This window comes from Amblyraja radiata, chromosome 1 (assembly GCF_010909765.2).
Source record: "Amblyraja radiata isolate CabotCenter1 chromosome 1, sAmbRad1.1.pri, whole genome shotgun sequence".
Lineage (NCBI taxonomy): Eukaryota > Metazoa > Chordata > Chondrichthyes > Rajiformes > Rajidae > Amblyraja > Amblyraja radiata.
The window spans coordinates 162,248,096-162,268,377 of record NC_045956.1 but is presented as its reverse complement, the minus strand read 5'-3'; the positions used below and the strand labels follow the sequence as shown (position 1 = coordinate 162,268,377).

General features: G+C 44.3%; 1 protein-coding gene across 2 annotated transcripts in view; it reads right to left on the bottom strand.

The window, feature by feature from the left end:
• Nucleotides 1-19,974, bottom strand: part of LOC116981389 (multiple epidermal growth factor-like domains protein 6) — a 55,328-nt gene extending 35,354 nt beyond the window's left edge. Inside the window, exon 1 of one of the 2 annotated variants that reach the window (XM_033034438.1) lies at nucleotides 19,522-19,974. In XM_033034438.1, the coding sequence (XP_032890329.1) occupies nucleotides 19,522-19,576 (55 nt within the window). In that variant the 5' untranslated portion in view covers nucleotides 19,577-19,974. The remainder of the gene's footprint in view (nucleotides 1-19,521) is intronic. The other variant, XM_033034428.1, reaches the window with a different exon arrangement.
• Nucleotides 19,975-20,282: the final 308 nt, after the last annotated feature.

Below are 20,282 nucleotides of genomic sequence, written 5' to 3'. Positions count from 1 at the left end.
AAGGACCGTGTGCTTCTTGGAGTGCAACATCAAGTACACGTTAAACAAACACACACACAGGTGTCTTCGTTCTGTGAGCTGCAAAGCCAGGATTAGACTCATAAGCCACCTGAGAGTCCATAAAAACAACAGAATGTAGTCTGTCATCTTCGGCCTCGAGGGATAGCCACGACGGCGTACCCTTTGCATGCAATGCCTACTTGAAGTCTGAGATTCACAGACATCACCAGTTGCTGGGTGTCTTCTCTGGTCTGGCCAGGCCTGTATTGCAGCCATCTTTAGCGTATGCGTGTTTTGAGGTCTAGTCCCCTTCAGTTTTCTCTTCAGCACATAAAAGGCATGCTCAATTGGGTTCAGATCAGGTGATTGACTTGACCATATTTTAACTTTGAAAAACTCCTTTGTTGCTTTAGCAGTATGTTTGGGATCATTGTCTTACTGTCGAATGAACTGCCAGCCAATGAGTTTGAGGGTACACAAAAATGCTAGAGAAACTCAGCGGGTGCAGCAGCATCTATGGAGCGAAGGAAATAGGCAACGTTTCGGGCCGAAACCCTTCTTCGTTTGAGTTTGAGTTTGATGCATTTGTTTGAACGTGAGCAGATAGGATGTGTCTATACACTTCAGAATTCATTATGCTACTACCATCAGCAGTTGTATCATCAATGAAGATAAGTGAGCCAGTACCTTCAGTAGCCATACATGCCCAGGCCATAACACCCCCACCAGGCGGTATGCTTTGGATCTTGGGCAGTTCCTTCTCTCCTCCATACTTTGCTCTTGCCTTCACTCTGATATGTTAATCTTTGTCTCATCTGTCCACAAGACCTTTTTCCAGAACTGTGGTTGCTCTTTTAAGTACTTCTTGGCAAACTGTAACCCGGCCATCCTATTTTTGCAGCTAACCAATGGTTTGCATCTTGCAGTGTAAACATAGAAACATAGAAAATAGGTGCAGGAGGAGGCCATTTGGCCCTCCGAGCCAGCACCGACATTCATTGTGATCATGGCTGATCATCCACAATCAGTAACCCGTGCCTGCCTTCTCCCCGTATCCCTTGATCCCATATCTCCCCATATCCCTTGATTCCGCTAGCCCCTAGAGCTCTATCTAATTCTCTTTTAAATTCATCCAGTGAATTGGCCTCCACTGCCTTCTGTGGTAGAGAATTCCACAAATTCACAACTTTCTGGGTGAAAACGTTTTTTCACATCTCAGTTTTAAATGGCTTCCCCATTATTCTTAGTCTGTGCCCCCCTGGTTCTGGACTACCCCAACATTGGGAACATTTTTCCTGCATCTAATTTGTCAAGTCCTTTTATAATTGTATATGTGTCTAAGAGATCCCCTCTCTTGCTTCTAAATTCCAGTGAATACAAGGCCAGTTTTTCCAATAATTCCTCATATGACAGTCCCACCATCTCTGGGATTAACCTTGTGAATCTACGCTGCACTGCCTCACTAGCAAAGATGTCCTTTCTCAAATTAGAAGACCAAAACTGCACACAATACTCTAGATGTGATCTCACCTGAGCCCTGCACAACTGCAGAAGGACCTCTTTACTTCTGTACTCAAAACCTCTCGTTATAAAGGCCAACATGCCATTAGCTTTCTTCACTGACTGCTGTGACACCCAGGTCTCGTTGCACTTCCCTTTTTCCTAATCTGACACCAGAGATAATAATCTGCTTCCCTGTTCTTGCCGTTAAAGTGGATAACCTCACATTTATTTAAATGATACTGCATCTGCCATGCACCTGCCCACTCACTCAAACTATCCAAGTCACCTTGCAACCTCCGAGCATCCTCTTCACAGTTCACACTGCTGCCCGGCTTTGTGTCATCTGCAAATTTGCTAGTGTTACTTTTAATTCCATCATCTAAATCATAAATATATATTGTAAATAGTCGCGCCCCCAGCACCGAGCCTTGCGGCACTCCACTCGCCACCGCCTGCCATTCTGACTGGGGCCCGTTTATTCCTACTCTTTGTTTCCCGTCTGCCAACCAATTCGCTATCCATGTCAATACCCTACCCCCAATACCATGTTCTCTAATTTCGCCCACTAATCTCCTGTGTGGGACTTTATCAAAGGCTTTCTGAAAGTCCAGATACCCTACATCCACTGGCTCTCCTTCATCCATTTTACTTGTCACATCCTCAAAAACTTCCAGGAGATTAGTCAAGCAGGATTTCCTCTTCATAATTCCATGCTGACTTGGACCAATCCTTTAACTGATATCCAAATGCGCCGTTTATACTTCTTTAATAATTGACTCCGGCATCTTCCCCACCACCGACGTCAGGCCAACTGGTCTACTTTTCCCCATTCTCTCTCTCGCTGGATATAATTAGCTACCCTCCAATCCACAGGAACTGATCCTGAATCTATAGAACATTGGAAAATGATCACCAATGCGTGCACGATTTCTGGAGCCACCCCCTTGAGTACCCTGGGATGCAGACTATCAGGCCCTGGGGATTTATCAGTCTTCAGTCCCATCAGTCTACTCAATACTATTTCTCACCTAATGCATTTAAACACACCTGAGCAATTACAAATACCTGTGAAGCCATGTGTCCCAAATATTATGGTGCCCTGAAATGGGGGGACTATGTATAAACACAGCTGTAATTTCTACATGGTGAAACCAAAAGGTATAAAAATGGCCTTTAATAAAATCTGACAATGTGGGACTTAAACCACATGTGATTTTTTCTATTACAAATTTCAAATCTCAAACAGGGCCTTAGGCCCACCAAGTCACGCCAACCAGCAATCACCTGTACATTAACACTATCCTACACTAGGGAAATGTTTTACATTTATAACAAGCCAATTAACCTACAAACCTTTACGACTGGAGTGTGGGAAGAAACTGAAGATCTCGGAGAAAACCCACGCAGGTCACCGGAAGAACATACAAACAAGAACCTGTAATCAGTATCAAACCCAGGTCTCTGGCGCTGTAAGGCAGCAAATCTACCGCTGCGCCACTGTGACGCCTTTCTCATCCAGACGCCATTCTATCCTACACACTAGGGGCAATTTATAGAAGCCAATTAAGCTACCAACACGCATGTCTTTGCGACCGGGGAGGAGGGAGGGGAGGGAGAAACCAGAGGAAACCCACACGGTCGTGGACAGAGCATACAAACTCCGCACAGACAGCGCCGGTAGTCAGGATCGAACTCGGGTCTATGGCGCTGTGAGGCAGCAGGTCTACCGCTGCACTACTCTGCCACCCTTACAGCAGTTTCTAGGGAGTGCAGATAAAAAAGCACTATTCCAGCGACATCCCTGCCAGAATAGGCAATGACCCTCTCTACATCAATGTGGTTAAGGTCTTACCATTAACTATATACATTCCCTTTATATTTGACCTCCCAAAGTGCACCTCAACGCTTGCTTGGATTAATCTCCATCTGATCCCACATTAGATCCCGTCAAGCCCTGAGGATTTATCCACTTTAATGCTCTTCAAGAGCCCCTACACCTCATCCTCCTTGATGTCAAGTAGCAGTTAAAATCAAGTTAAGCTTTTTTGAGTTTCACAGAGGAACATGGACAGGTGACATTTTGGGTCAGGACTGTGTCTGTGGAATTCTCTGCCTCAGAGAGCGGTGGAGGCAGGTTCCCTGGACGCTTTCAAGAGAGAGCTAGATAGGGCTCTTAAAAATAGCGGAGTCAGGGGATATAGAAACATAGAAAATAGGTGCAGGAGTAGGTCATTCGGCCCTTCTAGCCTGCACCGCCATTCGATATGATCATGGCTGATCATCCAACTCAGTATCCTGTACCTGCCTTCTCTCCATACCCCCTGATCCCTTTAGCCACAAGGGCCACATCTAACTCCCTCTTAAATATAGCCAATGAACTGGCCTCAACTACCTTCTGTGGCAGAGAATTCCACAGATTCGCCACTCTCTGTGTAAAAAATGATTTTCTCATCTCGGTCCTAAAAGACTTCCCTCTTACCCTTAAACTGTGGCCCCTATCTCTGGACTTCCCCAACATCGGGAATAATCTTCCTGCATCTAGCCTGTCCAACCCCTTAAGAATTTTGTAAATTTCTATAAGATCCCCCCTCAATCTTCAGAAATTCCAGCGTGTACAAGCCGAGTCTATCCAGTCTTTCTTCATATGAAAGTCCTGCCATCCCCATATGGGGAGAAGGCAGGAACGGGGTACTGATTGGGGATGATCAGCCGTGATCACATTGAATGGCGGTGCTGGCTCGAAGGGCCGAATGGTCTACTCCTGCACCTATTATCTATTGTCTATTGACCCCGTGAACAGAAGTCAGTTTGTGTTCCATTGTGCAGCAGCAATTGACAGAGGGGTTGGGCAACCAGGGCCAAGACCAACAAAATACAGGAACAAAGTGCTGGAGTAACTCAGCAGTCAGGCAGCATCTCTGGAGAAAAAGGGTGGGTGATGTTTCATAAGCTCATGTCACAAGTAATAGGAGCAGAATGAGGTCATTTGGCCCCTCAAGTCCACTCTGCCATTCAATCGTGGCTGATCTATCTCTCCCTCCTAACCCCATTCTCCTGCCTTCTCCCCATAACCCCCGACACCCGTACTAATCACAAATCTATCTATCTCTGCTTTAAAAATATCCATTGACTTGGCCTCCACTGGGAATTCCACTTGGGAATTTTGGTCGGGATCAAGTCTGAAAAAGGGTCCCGACCCAAAGGGTCACCCATGCTTTTTCTCTAGAGATGCCACCTGACCCGCTGAGTTACTCCAGCTCCTTGTGTCTATTTTGGGTATAAACCAGTATCTGCAGTTCCTTCCTACACGTCAAGACCGACAACATCAGAGCATTTTGCAAATCCATTGTGCTGGCTTTATGGTTGCAGGTTGTGCTATTATCAATACAGTTGTGCTATCTATTATCAATACAGCTGTTATCAATACAATATCAATAATCCCAAAATGTATATTCATTGTGGGTGTTATGGCCTGGGCATCTGTCACCGATTTATATTTCCTCCGACAAGAAAGATGGACTAATTGAAGAAATATCAATTCAGGAATATTCTAAGTGATGACCATGCTCTTACACTGATGTTATTCTCAGTTTGGTTCAATCTCATGCTTTCTCTCACAGATAGTCCATTTACTATTTATCCACCATTCCAGTTACTCTTTCCACACATACATGTATTCTTTCCAACTTCACATCTTTAATCCGTTTTCCAAAAGATAGCAAAAATGTGCATGTTTGCATAGTTCAGGCCACGTCACCACAGCCTCTGACTACAGGGACAAAGTTCAGCGCTGTTGTTACATTTAATTTTAACCCATGCCAAAAGGAGCATTAAACTAATCTCCAGTGGCAGTCTTTACCTACCCCAAGCCTCTCCAAACTCCACTTAATTTGATGGCAATAGTACACAAGGGTTTGCACATATAATACGTTATTCAATTACCTAGCAATATGTTTTCTGGTGTAACTCCAGCACTTTGTCTTTTTTCGTAAGCCAGTGTCTCGAGTCTCCAATACGCTTGCAAAAATGGTTTTGCAGGAAAGTTACAAATGTCCAACAGCCAAATATTGACAGTAAATGCAAAGAGACTCCTTTGTTTACATAAACAGCACAGGGGCGGCAACGGTGGTTCAGCGATAGAGTTGCTGCCTTACAGCACCAGAGACATGGGTTCAATCTTGACAATGGGTGCTGGCTGTACAGAGTTTGTACGTTCCCCCTGTGACCGCGTGGTTTTCACCGAGTGTTCATTTCTTCCCACACTTCAAAGACGTACAGGTTTATAGGTTGTGTAGGAAGGATGCTGGTTTAAACCGAAGATAGACACAAAAAGCTGGATCAACTCAGCGAGGCAGGCACCATCTCTGGAGGGAAGGAATGGGTGACGTTTCGGGTCAAGACCCTTCTTCAGACGTAGGATAATTGGCATTGGTAAAAATTGTAAATTCACCCTCATGTGTCGGATAGTACTAGTGTACAGAGGTGATCGCTGGTCGGTGCGGACTCGATGAGCTGAAGGGCCCGTTTCCACGCTGTATCTCTGAAGTCTAAATTATGAATATTTAATAAACTCAACAAAAAAAAAAATGCTGCTCCTTTCTTTCAGTACATTGAGGAGCTCAGGTGTCTAAAGTCATCATTACTCACTAGGTACACCTAAAAATAAAGGGTATATGAAGAACTATGCTGGTTTCTGTCAGTTCAACCTTAATATAAAGAGGGATTTTACAAGCAGTGCTTTGGATCGCACAGCAACACAAACATCTGTTGCAGCTGGAAGACCACCAGGTCAATGGTGGAGACCCATGTTCTATTTAAAGCTTCAGTTCAGTTTAGTTTATTGTAAAAAGCTTTCTGTTGCGTGCTAACCGGTCAGCAGAAAGACAATACATGATTACAATCGATCCATTTACAGTGTACAGATGCAGGATAAGGGAATAACGCTTAGTGCAAGGTAAAGCCAGTAAAGTCTGATCAAGGATAGTCCGAGGCACATCGTAGTTAGATATTTGTTCAGTACGGCTCTCTGGTTGTGGTAGGATAATTCAGCTGCCTGATAACAGCTGGGAAGAAACTGTCCCTGAATCTGTGCATTTTCACACTTCTGTACCTTTTGCCTGATGGGAGAGGGGAGAAGAAGGAGTGGCCAGGGTGCGACTCACCCTTGATTATGCTGCTGGCCTTGCCAAGGCAGCGCGAGGTATAAATTGAGTCAATAGAAAGGAGGTTGGTTTGTGTTGATTGTAGGCTGCGTTCACAATTCGCTGTAATTTCTTATGGTCCTGGATGGAGCTGTTCCCAAACCAAGCTGTGATGCTTCCTGATATAATGCTTTCTCTGGTGCATCTGTAAAAGTTGCTAATAGTTGGTAAGAGTTGGAGGGGACGTGCCAAACTTCCTAAGCTTTCTAAGGATGTGGAGGCGTTGGTGTGCATTGAACCCTTCCTTTATCAGCCCATGCAGTGCTCTGGATTTGCCCCTTCCTTCGTTGTGCTTTAATAGTATGTGTTCAATGTATGTTTTTAGTGTTCTTTTGCTTGTTTTATGTGGGGGGTGGGGGCTTGGGGGAAACTTTTTCTGATCTCTTACCTCGACGGAGAAGCGCTTTTTTTCTGTATCGTATCTCCGTCCGCACTGCGGCCTAACATCGCGGACTTCGCCGCCTTTGCTGGAGACCGACTTTTGAGAGCTCCACCACGGGGTGCCCACGGGACTTTAACATCACAGAGCCCGTGATCCCTTTGCCAGGGATCGACCTTGGTGCTCCAATGGGTGCTTGCGGGCGCAACATTGTGGAGCTCGCGGTCTCCGGTCAGAGACCGACCGGGAACTCCAAGCCGCAGGATCATCGATCGCCCCGACGTGGGAGCTTCGATCGTCTTAACGGATGGTTCGACTGCCCCGGCCGCGGGAGAATAAAGAAGAAGATTGCCTTCCATCACAGTGAGGAATGTGGGGAATCCACTATGGTGGATGTTTATGTTAACTTATATGAAGTTGTGTGTGTCTTGTTGCTTTCCCCCCCCCCCCCCCCATATTGCTGTATGGTAATTCGCATATCACTGTAACTTAATTGGTACATGTGAGAATAAAAGACCTTTGAAAACATAACAATAATCTAACTAAAATTCTCAATAGCCGCAATTTGGCTTCAAAAATCTTTCCTGGATGGCTTGGAACTTAGTTGAACAGTGGAAGATCTAGTGGCAGGTCAATAGCAGTGCCGTAAAGGGATTAAACAAAGTGTTGTAGGTTTACAAAAGTTGAATAATCGCAGAGTGTGGAACGCAAAACAAAATCAGTTGTGATGAAGGGTCTAACTCTTTCTACAGATCCTGCTTGACCAGCTGAGTGTTTTGAGTGTTTCCTGCTTTGTCAGTTTACTTTATTGTCCATTTGGAACTTTACTAGTCGACTACAAATCCTATCTAAATGGATGGGTGCTGGCCTATCTGACATAGTAATAGGGAAGACTGTATGACAACTCACCAGATATTACTATGAAGAGACAAGTAGCGAAATACTGCTGCTGTTGCACATGCTGGGTCAGGGAACATCTGTAGGGGGAGGATGTAGGGCTAGCACATTGAGTAAATGGCCTCTCGTGTTGGGATTATGGAGTTGGTGCGGAGGATGTTAGCTGTCTCTTTCCACTATGGATGCTGCCTGGCCTGCAGAATGTTGAGTAGCATTTTTGTAGTTTTGTTTCAGATTTCCAGCATCTGCAGTTTTTATTTAAAATAAGCTTTTCATTTGCTGGTCAACTCTGCTCTTCCACCCATTTCCAGATGATGACAGACCCGTTGATCATTCCCAGCGTTCTCCTTCAGCTTGGATTTCCAACACCTACATCGTTCTGTAGCCGCAGTTCCAGAAACGTATTTTCTCAGATCAAGGCGACACGGTGGCACAGCAGTCGCGTTGCTGCCTTAAGGGCCTGTCCCAATTTCACGACCTAATTCACAACTTTTTTTACTCGTGGACATTTTTCATCATGCTAGAAAAAAAACGCCCCGACCTACTTGTAGCATCATGGCCTGCTACGACCTCCTATGACCATGTGACGACCATGCTGCGAGTACGAGTCAAGGGCAAACTCAGCAGAGGTCGTGAATTAGGTCGTGAAAGTGGGACAGGCCCTTTACAGCGCCAGAGACCCGAGTTCGATCCTGACTACAGGTGCAGTCTGTACAGAGTTTGTACATTCTCCCTGTGACTGTATGGGTTTTCCCCGGGTGCTCCGATTTCCTCCCACAGTCCAAAGACGTACAGGTTTGTAGGTCAGTTCAAAGAAACAGAAAATTAGTGCAGGAGTAGGCCATTCGGCCCTTCGAGCCAGCACCGCCATTCAATGTGATCATGGCTGATCATCCAAAATCCATACCCTGTCATCTAAAATCAGTACCCCGTTTCTGCTTTTTCCCCATATCCCTTAATTCCGTTAGACCTAAGAACTATTATCTAACTGTCTCTTGAAAACATCCAGTGAATTGGCCTCCACTGCCTTCTGTGGCAGAGAATTCCACAGATTCACAACTCTCTGGGTAACAATTGTCCATAGTGTGTAGGATGTGTTAGTGCACGGGGTTTGCTGGTCGGCACGGACTCAATGGGCCTCTTTCTGTGCTGTATCTCTAAATTAATCAACTCTAAGCTAATCAACTCCTGTTAACCAGCCTCAGTACCCTTTCCCAATCAACACCAATCTGTGTCATATGTCTTTTCTTGGTTGCAACCCTATCACAGGCACCATCTTTCTCCCCACCCCTCCCCTTCTCTGCATTTAAACACATCTGTTCTCCAGATATCGCTGCTTCTGAAGATAGGTCATTGCCCAAATTGTCATTCATGGGTTGAATGTTTAGAGAATGCATGTAGAATATTTTACACATTTTTTCATTTGTACATTTTTATTTTGAATAAAAGTTTATTTAAAAAAATGTTTTTTAAATGTCAACAAACATTACATGATCTGTTCATATTCAGCTTTTTTTGAAAAAAGTTGAGGGTGAAAGAGCCATAAAGCACAGGGAAACAGACCGCCTTGTCCCATTGTATCCATACTGGCCATCCAGCGCCCACACAAGTGGGCCCTTCGGCCCAACTCCTCAGTGCCAACCAGGATGCCCTGTCCAAGCAAGTCCCATTTGCCCACACTTGGCCCATATCCCCCTAAACCTTTCCTATCCATTCATCTGTCCAAATGTCTTTGAAATGGTGTTATAGTACCCAGACGCTGGACTGGAGGGTGGCAGCTTCGACCACCCCCGGGCCGCGGAGCTTGAACCGCGGGACTGATACCATCGCCCGGTGGGGTATCGCCTCGGCGCAGAGGGAGAAGAGGAGGGAAGAGACAGTAACTCTAAGACTTTTGCCTCCATCACAGTGAGGAGGTGTTTGGTGAACTCACTGTGGTGGATGTTAATTTGTGTTTATTGTGTTTTGTTATTATTACATGTATGGCTGCAGGCAACAGCATTTCGTTCAGACCGAAAGGTCTGAATGACAAATAAAGGATTCAATTCAATTCAAAAACCTCAACATCTCTGGCAGCTCATTCCACATACCCGCCGCTCTGTGTGAGGAAGTTACCCCTCAGGTTCCTATTAAATCTTTCCCCTCTCAACTTAAACCTATGTTTAGGGACTGCAGATGCTGGTTTACACTGAAGATAGACACAACATTTTGGTGCAGCTTAGCGGAACAGGCAGCAATTCTGGAGAGAGGAATGGGTGACGCTTCAGGTCGAGACCCTTCTTCAGACTGAGAGTCAGGGGAGAGGGAGACACAGAGATATGGAAGGGTACAGTGTGAAAACGAGACATCAGAGGGGACGAAGTTCAAGGAAAATGTAGAATAGACCATTGTTAACTCGGGGAAGTTGACAACGAAACATGCCAAGATAAAATTTAACGTCCAATGCAAATTTGAGGAACAGCACCTCATATTTCGCTTGAGCAGCTTAAAGCCCAGCGGTATGAACATTGACTTCTCTAACTTCAAGTATCCCTTGCTTTTCCCTCTCTCTCTCTCTCTCCATCCCTCCCTTTCCCAGTTCTCCAATTCAGATTCAGATTCAGATTCAACTTTAATTGTCATTGTCAGTGTACATTACAGAGACAACGAAATGCAGTTAGCATCTCCCTGGAAGAGCGACATAGAATATGATTTCAATAAATAAATCTATTTACATGCATACAGACATAGTGTTTTTAGAAACATAGAAACATAGAAATTAGGTGCAGGAGTAGGCCATTCGGCCCTTCGAGCCTGCACCGCCATTCAATATGATCATGGCTGATCATCCAACTCAGTATCCCGTACCTGCCTTCTCTCCATACCCTCTGATCCCGTTAGCCACAAGGGCCACATCTAACTCCCTCCTAAATATAGCCAATGAACTGGCCTCAACTACCCTCTGTGGCAGAGAGTTCCAGAGATTCACCACTCTGTGTGAAAAAAGTTTTTCTCATCTCGGTTTTAAAGGATTTCCCCCTTATCCTTAAGCTGTGACCCCTTGTCCTGGACTTCCCCAACATCGGGAACAATCTTCCTGCATCTAGCCTGTCCAACCCCTTAAGAATTTTGTAAGTTTCTATAAGATCCCCTCTCAATCTCCTAAATTCTTGAGAGTATAAACCAAGTCTATCCAGTCTTTCTTCATAAGACAGTCCTGACATCCCAGGAATCAGTCTGGTGAACCTTCTCTGCACTCCCTCTATGGCAATAATGTCCTTCCTCAGATTTGGAGACCAAAACTGTACGCAATACTCCAGGTGTGGTCTCACCAAGACCCTGTACAACTGCAGTAGAACCTCCCTGCTCCTGTACTCAAATCCTTTTGCTATGAAAGCTAACATACGGCTAACTTTGATGAGATGCGAGATGATTTAAAAGGAGTGGACTGAGACATTTTGTTTTATGGGAAAGATGTAGAAGAGAAATGGTGGACATTTAAAGGGGAAATTTTAAGTACAGAATCTTTATGTTCCTATTCGGTTGAAAGGAAACAGTAAAAATTGGAAAGAGCCCTGGTTTTCAAGGGAAATTGGACATCTTGTTCGGAAAAAGAGGGAGATCTACAATAATTATAGGCAGCATGAAGTAAATGAGGTGCTTGTGGAGTATAAGGAATGTAAAAAGAATCTTAAGAAAGAAATTAGAAAAGCTAAAAGAAGATATGAGGTTGCTTTGGCAAGTAAGGTGAAAGTAAATCCAAAGGGTTTCTACAGCTATATTAATAGCAAAAGGATAACGAGGGATAAAATTGGTCCATTGGAGAAACAGAGTGGGCAGCTATCTGCAGAGCCAAAAGAGATGGGGGAGATATTGAACAATTTCTTTTCTTCGGTATTCACCAAGGAGAAGGATATTGAATTATGTGAGGTAAGGGAAACAAGTAGAGTAGTTATGGATACTATGAGTTTCAAAGTAAAAGAAGTACTGACACTTTTGAAAAATATAAAAGTGGATAAGTCTCCAGGTCCTGACAGGATATTCCCTAGGACATTGAGGGAAGTTAGTGTAGAAATAGCCGGGGCTATGACAGAAATATTTCAAATGTCATTAGAAACGGGAATAGTCCCCGAGGATTGGCGTACTGCGCATGTTGTTCCATTGTTTAAAAAGGGTTCTAAGAGTAAACCTAGCAATTATAGACCTGTTAGTTTGACTTCAGTGGTGGGTAAATTAATGGAAAAGATACTTAAAGATAATATATATAAGCATCTGGATAAACAGGGTCTGATTAGGAACAGTCAACATGGATTTGTGCCTGGAAGGTCATGTTTGACTAATCTTCTTGAATTTTTTGAAGAGGTTACTAGGGAAATTGACGAGGGTAAAGCAGTGGATGTTGTCTATATGGACTTTAGTAAGGCCTTTGACAAGGTTCCTCATGGAAGGTTGGTTAAGAAGGTTAAACTGTTGGGTATAAATGCAGGAATAGCAAGATGGATTCAGCAGTGGCTGAATGGGAGAAGCCAGAGGGTAATGGTGGATGGCTGTTTGTCGGGTTGGAGGCAGGTGACTAGTGGGGTGCCTCAGGGATCTGTGTTGGGTCCTTTGTTGTTTGTCATGTACATCAATGATCTGGATGAAGGGGTGGTAAATTGGATTAGTAAGTATGCAGATGATACCAAGATAGGGGGTGTTGTGGATAATGAAGAGGATTTCCAAAGTCTACAGAGTGATTTAGGCCATTTGGAAAAATGGGCTGAAAGATGGCAGATGGAGTTTAATGCTGATAAATGTGAGGTGTTACACCTTGGCAGGACAAATCAAAATAGGACGTACATGATAAATGGTAGGGAATTGAAGAATACAGTTGAACAGAGGGATCTGGGAATAACCGTGCATAGTTCCTTGCAGGTGGAATCTCATATAGATAGGGTGGTAAAGGAAGCTTTTGGTATGCTAGCCTTTATAAATCAGAGCATTGAGTATAGAAGCTGGGATGTAATGTTAAAATTGTACAAGGTATTGGTGAGACCAAATCTGGAGTATGGTGTACAATTTTGGTCGCCCAATTATAGGAAGGATGTCAACAAAATAGAGAGAGTACAGAGGAGATTTACTAGAATGTTGCCTGGGTTTCAACAACTAAGTTACAGAGATAGGTTGAATAAGTTAGGTCTTTATTCTCTGGAGCGCAGAAGGTTAAGGGGGGGACTTGATAGAGGTCTTTAAAATGATGAGAGGGATAGACAGAGTTGATGTGATCAAGCTTTTCCCTTTGAGAATAGGGAAGATTCAAACAAGAGGACATGACTTCAGAATTAAGGGACAGAAGTTTAGGGGTAACATGAGGGGGAACTTCTTTACTCAGAGAGTGGTGGCTGTGTGGAATGAGCTTCCAGTGGAAGTGGTGGCAGCAGGTTCGTTGGTATCATTTAAGAATAAATTGGATAGGCATATGGATGAGAAGGGAATGGAGGGTTATGGTATGAGTGCAGGCAGGTGGGACTAAGGGGAAAAAAATTGTTCGGCGCGGACTTGTAGGACCGAGATGGCCTGTTTCCGTGCTGTAATTGTTATATGGTTATATGGTTATACCATTCGCTTTCTTCACTGCCTGCTGCACCTGCATGCCTACTTTCAATGACTGGTGTACCATGACACCCAGGTCTCGCTGCATCTCCTTTTCCTAATCGGCCACCATTTAGATAATAGTCTGCTTTCCTGTTTTTGCCACCAAAATGGATAACCTCACATTTATCCACATTATACTGCATCTGCCAAACATTTGCCCACTCACCCAGCCTATCCAAGTCACCTTGCAGTCTCCTAGCATCCTCCTCACAGCTAACACTGCCCCCCAGCTTAGTGTCATCCACAAACTTGGAGATATTGCCTTCAATTCCCTCATCCAGATCATTAATATATATTGTAAATAGCTGGGGTCCCAGCACTGAGCCTTGCGGTACCCCACTAGTCACTGCCCGCCATTGTGAAAAGGACCCGTTTACTCCTACTCTTTGCTTCCTGTTTGCCAGCCAGTTCTCTATCCACATCAATACTGAACCCCCAATGCCGTGTGCTTTAAGTTTGTATACTAATCTCTTATGTGGGACCTTGTCGAAAGCCTTCTGGAAGTCTAGATACACCACATCCACTGGTTCTCACCGATTGGCAGTGATTGGCAGTCACCGAGGTACATTGTTGAGTAGAGTGACAGCCGCAGGGAAGAAGCTGTTCCTGGACCTGCTGGTCCGGCAACGGAGAGACCTGCAGCGCCTTCCGGATGGTAGGAGGGTAAACAGTCCATGGTTGGGGTGAGAGCAGTCCTTGGCGATGCTGAGCGCCCTTCGCAGACAACGCATGCTTTGGACAGACTCAATGGAGGGGAGCGAGGAACCGGTGATGCGTTGGGCAATTTTCACCACCCTCTGCAGTGCTTTCCGGTCGGAGACAGAGCAGTTGCCATACCATACTGTGATACAGTTGGTAAGGATGCTCTCAATGGTGCAGCGGTAGAAGTTCACCAGAATCTGAGGAGACAGATAGACCTTCTTCAGTCTCCTCAGGAAGAAGAGACGCTGGTGAGCCTTCTTGACCAGAGTTGAGGTATTGTGGGTCCAAGAGAGGTCATCGGAGATGTTGACCCCCAGAAACCTGAAGCTGGAAACATGTTCCACCTCCGTCTCGGAGGTGGAACGGAGTCTGACCAGTCTGTCTGTCCTCCTGATTAAATTTTATCTTGGTATGCTTCGCTGTTCCTTCCCCAAACCCAAACTCTCAGTCTGAAGAAGGGTGTTGACTCGAAATGTCACCTATTCCTTCTATCCGGAGTTGCTGCCTGTCCCACTGAGTTCCCACTTATGTTTTCTTTCCTTTTTTTTTTCCTTTCTTCTCCCCGCCCCCACCCTCCGTCAGTCTGAAGAAGGGTTTCGGCCCGAAACGTTGCCTATTTCCCTCGCTCCATAGAAGCTGCTGCACCCGCTGAGTTTCTCCAGCATTTTTGACTACGTCCCACCTAACCTGGGGAAAATAAAGACTCTGCCTTCACGCCAACTATTCTTCTCATGATATTATACACCTCAACAAGATCACTCCTCAGGCTCCTGCGCTCCAAGGAAGAAATTCCTAGCCTGCCCAACCTTTCCCTGTAGCTTAGGTCCTCGAGACCTGGCAACATTCTCGTAAATCTTCTCTGCACTCTTTCCAGTTAATTACATCATTCCTCTAGCAGGGTGACCAAAGCTGAATACAATATTCAATTAGCCTCACCAAAGTCTTGTGCAACTGTAACAATGTCTCTCAAGTCTTTTCTAAATTATCTCCCCATTCCTCTCAACTCCTTGATAAACATTTGGACGGGTACATGGATAGGACAGGTTTGAATGAATATGGACCAAACGTGGGCAGGTGGGATTAGTGTAGATGGGACAGATTGGTCGGTGTGGGCAAGTTGGGCAGGAGGGCCTGTTTCTAAAGTGCGTGACTCTATAACTGTGACTCACCAACACACTCGTGTCGATTTACAGTTGGCAATTAGTCCCGCAACCAGGAAACAAAAGCACTTGAAGGAACCCACAGTCACAGGGAGAAAATGTGAACTCCAGAGGTCAGGATTGAACCCGGGTCACTGGAACTTTAAAGTAGATATTCCACCAGCTGTGCCACCCTAAAAAAGCGATGTGCCAGCACTATATCTTTCAGAACAGGAAATCCAAGGAAGAGACATATACATTTACCAGAGGACTGGGGGAAATTTGGAACTCAATAGTGGAGGACAAAGGGGTTAATTAATAGGGGAGAAAAAAAATAGCATGAAAGAAAACTTGCAGGGAATATAAAAACTGACTCTGAAAGCTTCTTTAGATATGTAAAAAGGAAAAGATCAGTGAAGACAAATGTAGGTCCATAACAATCAGAGAGAGGTGAATTTATGGGAAACAAAGAAATGGCAGAACAATTAAACAAGTACTTTGGTTCTGTCTTCACTAAGGAAGACACAAATAATCTACCAGAAATACTAGGGGACCAAGGATCTAGTGGGAGGGAGGAACTGAAGGGACATTAGACCGGAAATTGTGTTAGGTAAACTGTTGAGACTGAAGGCAGATAAATCCCCAGGGCCTGATGGTTTGCATCCCAGAGTACTCAAGGAGGTGGCCCTAGGAATCATGAATGCATTAGTGATCATTTTCCAATGTTCTCTCGACTCTGGATCAGTTCTTGTGGACTGGAGGGTAGCCAATGTAACCCCACTTTATAATAAAGGAGGGAGAGAGAAAATGGGGAATTATAGACCAGTTAGCCTCACACCGATAGTGGGGAAGCTGCTTGAGTCGATTGGTAAAGATGTTATAGCAGCACATTTGGAAAGCAGTGACAGGATCGGTCAAAGTCAGCATGGATTTATGAAGGGGAAATCATGTTTGACTAATCTTCTAGAATTTTTGGAGGAAGGATAAAGGAAAGCCAGTGGATGTGGTGTGCCTGGACTTTCAAAAAGCCTTTGACAAAGTCCCACATAAGAGATTAGTGTGCAAAATGGTTTTGGGGATAGGGTATTGACATGGATAGAGAACTGGTTGGCAGACAGGAAGCAAAGAGTAGGAATTAACGGGTCCTTTTCAGAATGGCAGGCAGTGACTAGTGGGGTGCCGCAAGCCACAGTGCTGGGACCCCAGTTATTTTCAATATAAATTAACAATTTAGACGAGGGAATTAAATGTGTCATCTCCAAGTTCTAGCTCTTAGGGCTAAAGGAATCAAGGGATATGGGGGAAAAGCAGGAATGGGGTACTGATTTTAGATGATCAGCCATGATCATATTGACTGGCGGTGCTAGCATGAAGGGGCCAAACTGCCTAATCCTTCGTCTATTTTTCTATGTTTCTAGGCAACGTTTTTCTTCAATATTTATTTCCTCTTTCTGAAATCAACAATCATTTCCTTGGTCTTGTTGACGTTGAGCGAGAGTCAGTTTTTTTTTTTTAAAGAGATACAGCGCGGAAACAGGCCCTTCGGCCCACCGAGGCCGCACCGACCAGCGATCCCCGCACTAACACTATCCTACACTATGGTCAATTTCCATTTATACCAACAATTAACCTACAAACCTGTATGTCTTTAAAGTGTGGGAGAAAACCACGCAGTCACGGGGAGAAGGTACAAACTCGGTAGACAGCACCTGTAGTTAGGATCGTACCCGGGTTTCTGGTGCTGTAAGAGCTGTAAAGCAGCAACTCTACCGCTGTGCCACCGTGCCGCACTGTGCGTTGCAGCATTACTCAAGCACGCGTTCCATTTCTCTCCTGTATGCAGACTCAACACCACCCATGATTTAGCCAACCACAGTAGCTCATAAGTATAGGAGTAGAATTAGGCCAATACGGCCCATCACATTTACTCCATTCAATCATGGCTGATCTATCTCTTCCTCTCAACCAACTCTCCTGCCTTCTCCCCATACCATGACTAATCAAGAATCTATCAATCTATGCCTTACAAATATCCATTGGCTTGGTCCCCATAGCCTTCCGTGGCAATGAATTCCACAGATTCACCACCCTCTGACAGAAGAAATTCCTCCTCATCTCCTTTCTAAAGGTACGTCCTTTTATGCTGAGGCTATGGCCTCTGGTCCAAGACTATCCCACTAGTGGAAACATCCTCTCCACATCCATTCTATCAAGGCCTTTTACTATTCAGTAAGTTTCAATGTGTTCCCCCTCATCCTCTAAACTCATTGCCATTGTCAAGTTAATTGATGGCACTGGAGCTGTGCTTGGGTCAAGGAAAGAGTGTTCATGTCGCGGCCCTGTTTCCATTCATCTTTCCACTGCCACACATGAGACTGACACCATTGTATGCAGATGCCGAGAAGTGTGTGCAGCTCTGGCTGAACAACTTCTAATCTTGTGTGTGGACTCGACAAGAAGATTGGAGCTGTGCTTAGCCATGGGTGTAAAGAGAGCAAAGCAGGGAGCTGTCTAAGCACACAACCTAGGGGTGTACTCATGACGATGGTCGGTGGGGCGATGTTGCCACTGATCAAGCTTCATGTCTATTCAAGAATGCTAATGATTTTACACTTTACAATGAAAACTGAATAAAGTCTCTTTCTATGTTTCTATGTTTGTAAAAAGGATTCAACAAAAGGTCGCTATTCAAACACTCAGTGAATTTAACTTGTCAGTAATACATTCAAAAATATATACAAAGTGAAATGACAGTTCATGTCATTGATAACAATTAGAAAACGTTGTTTTATTGTGAATTGATTTGAAAAAAAATAGCAAAACTTTTTTTTGTATGTGTTAGAGTATAGATCTGAAGTAGAGAAAAACACAAACGATGTGGGACAGGGCAAGTGTACCCCACACCCACCCTCTCAGTCCTCAACCCCCCCCCCCCCCACCCCCCATTCCAATCTCAATCTCAACCAGCCCCCCCCCCCCCCATCCATCCATCCCTCCCCATCCCACAGATCTGGGGGAAATTCAACCTGCAGTAACACTCCTAAATATAAAATAAATAATGCGCTATTCAAATGTTTTTTAAAAATTCAACCTTGAAACATTATTTATTTATTTTATCACTCCAGTAATACCAGCAAGGTTGTCAACAACTGTTATAATGCCGGCCGTGCCTATCGCTTTATGTGATATCGCTTTTGGGAACTGTTCAGCAGCTGACAGAGCAGCTCTCCAGAGGGTGATAAAAACTGCCCAGGGTATCATTGGACTCCCCCTGCCCCCTCTGGAGGACATTTACCACTCCAGGTGCCGCAGCAGGACCTGTAATATCGTGAAAGACATTACACATCTTTGTCACCACCTTTTCACACTGCTGCCCTCAGGAAAAAGGTACAGGTCGCTAAAGTCACGCACTGCCAGACTCAAGAACAGCTTTTACCCATCAGCAATCTTGGAACTGAACTCTGTCTCGGGAGCGGGTTATGGGGAAGGAGGGGGGTGGGAGACAGTGTTAATTTATGTAAATGTGAATCCATGGGTGGGTTTGGGGAGGGAGGGAGTGAAAAAGTATGAGTATGTGAATGTTTGAAGTTCTTTTAAATGGAGAGACACAGTAATCTCGTTGTATGTGACACATGCAATGACAATAAAGCATTCTGATTCTGATTTATCAGTAGCCTTCCGTTTAGGAGACATCACGCATTTTCTCTCCGCTCACCAAGATAATTAAAGGGATAACTGAGAAAACCGACGAGAGTTTTGTTTTGCTTACTCTGGTTGCCTCCAATTTACACGCTTCTACATCGGGTAATATTGAACATATTATTCATTTTGAAATTTTTAAAAAGGCTGAATAACACTAAAGTTCGTGAACTCCACATTTCATAAACAATTCTATTATTAGTTTTGTTCAAACTTATTTCCTGTTCATAAAATAAGCCACTCCACGTTTGGCATTCATCATTATGTAATTGCTTTATTAAATATGTAATTGCGTATTATTCGCCGCTGGACAGACTACAACATTTTTAAACGCACACTGTAAGACAATCCCAATTCGGATTCCAGTCGAATATCACACATTACTCACCGACTGCTGAGATGACGATAGGAAGCAAGTAACATCTTTGCTCGGGCAGTTTCATAATGTTACTTGTTTAAAGCTGCTGCTGCCCCGTTGTCCGGTGTCAGTTTCAACGAGTGAATTACAAGCCCTCTCTCCCGCTCTGGGTCGGGATACTGAATACTTGACACACTTCTTTTTTTTAATTATTCTGTGGACGCGCTGACAGCACATGTTAAAAAAGCCCGTCGTTGCACCGAATATATCATATGATTCCCATCATGTGACAAGTCCCCCTGGAGCAACCACTGTTTTCACCTCTCGCCCAGCAGAGGCGGGGTTTGCTTTTTGCGGATGTATTTACAGCAAAATGTTGCTCATTTTTCAAAAGCAAAACTTTTCAACCAGAGTCTTTCTTTTGAGGAACCGGAATGTGAAACTTCAGAACGTATTTAAAAAAAATATAATCATTTTTAATCCCTAATCGTGCACCGAAACTCAGAAAAACTGTTGGAAGAACATTTTCCTTTCATAACTTTGTGCCGGGAGTAGAATTATTTGGAGTTAAACCATCTGTAAATATTTTAAATAAAATAACAATGGTGCATGTTTACAAACCGAGATACGCAAGTGTGTTGAGCTCAATTTAAACAAGTGAAAAACGAGAAATCAGTGGACATTTGTCCATTTGATGGTGAGCTCGGACTGAATATATCAAGAGTTCCGTGTTTTATTGTCAAACTAGACTATGTAGACCAGCTTCACACGGGAGGGCTGGTCCCCAACGC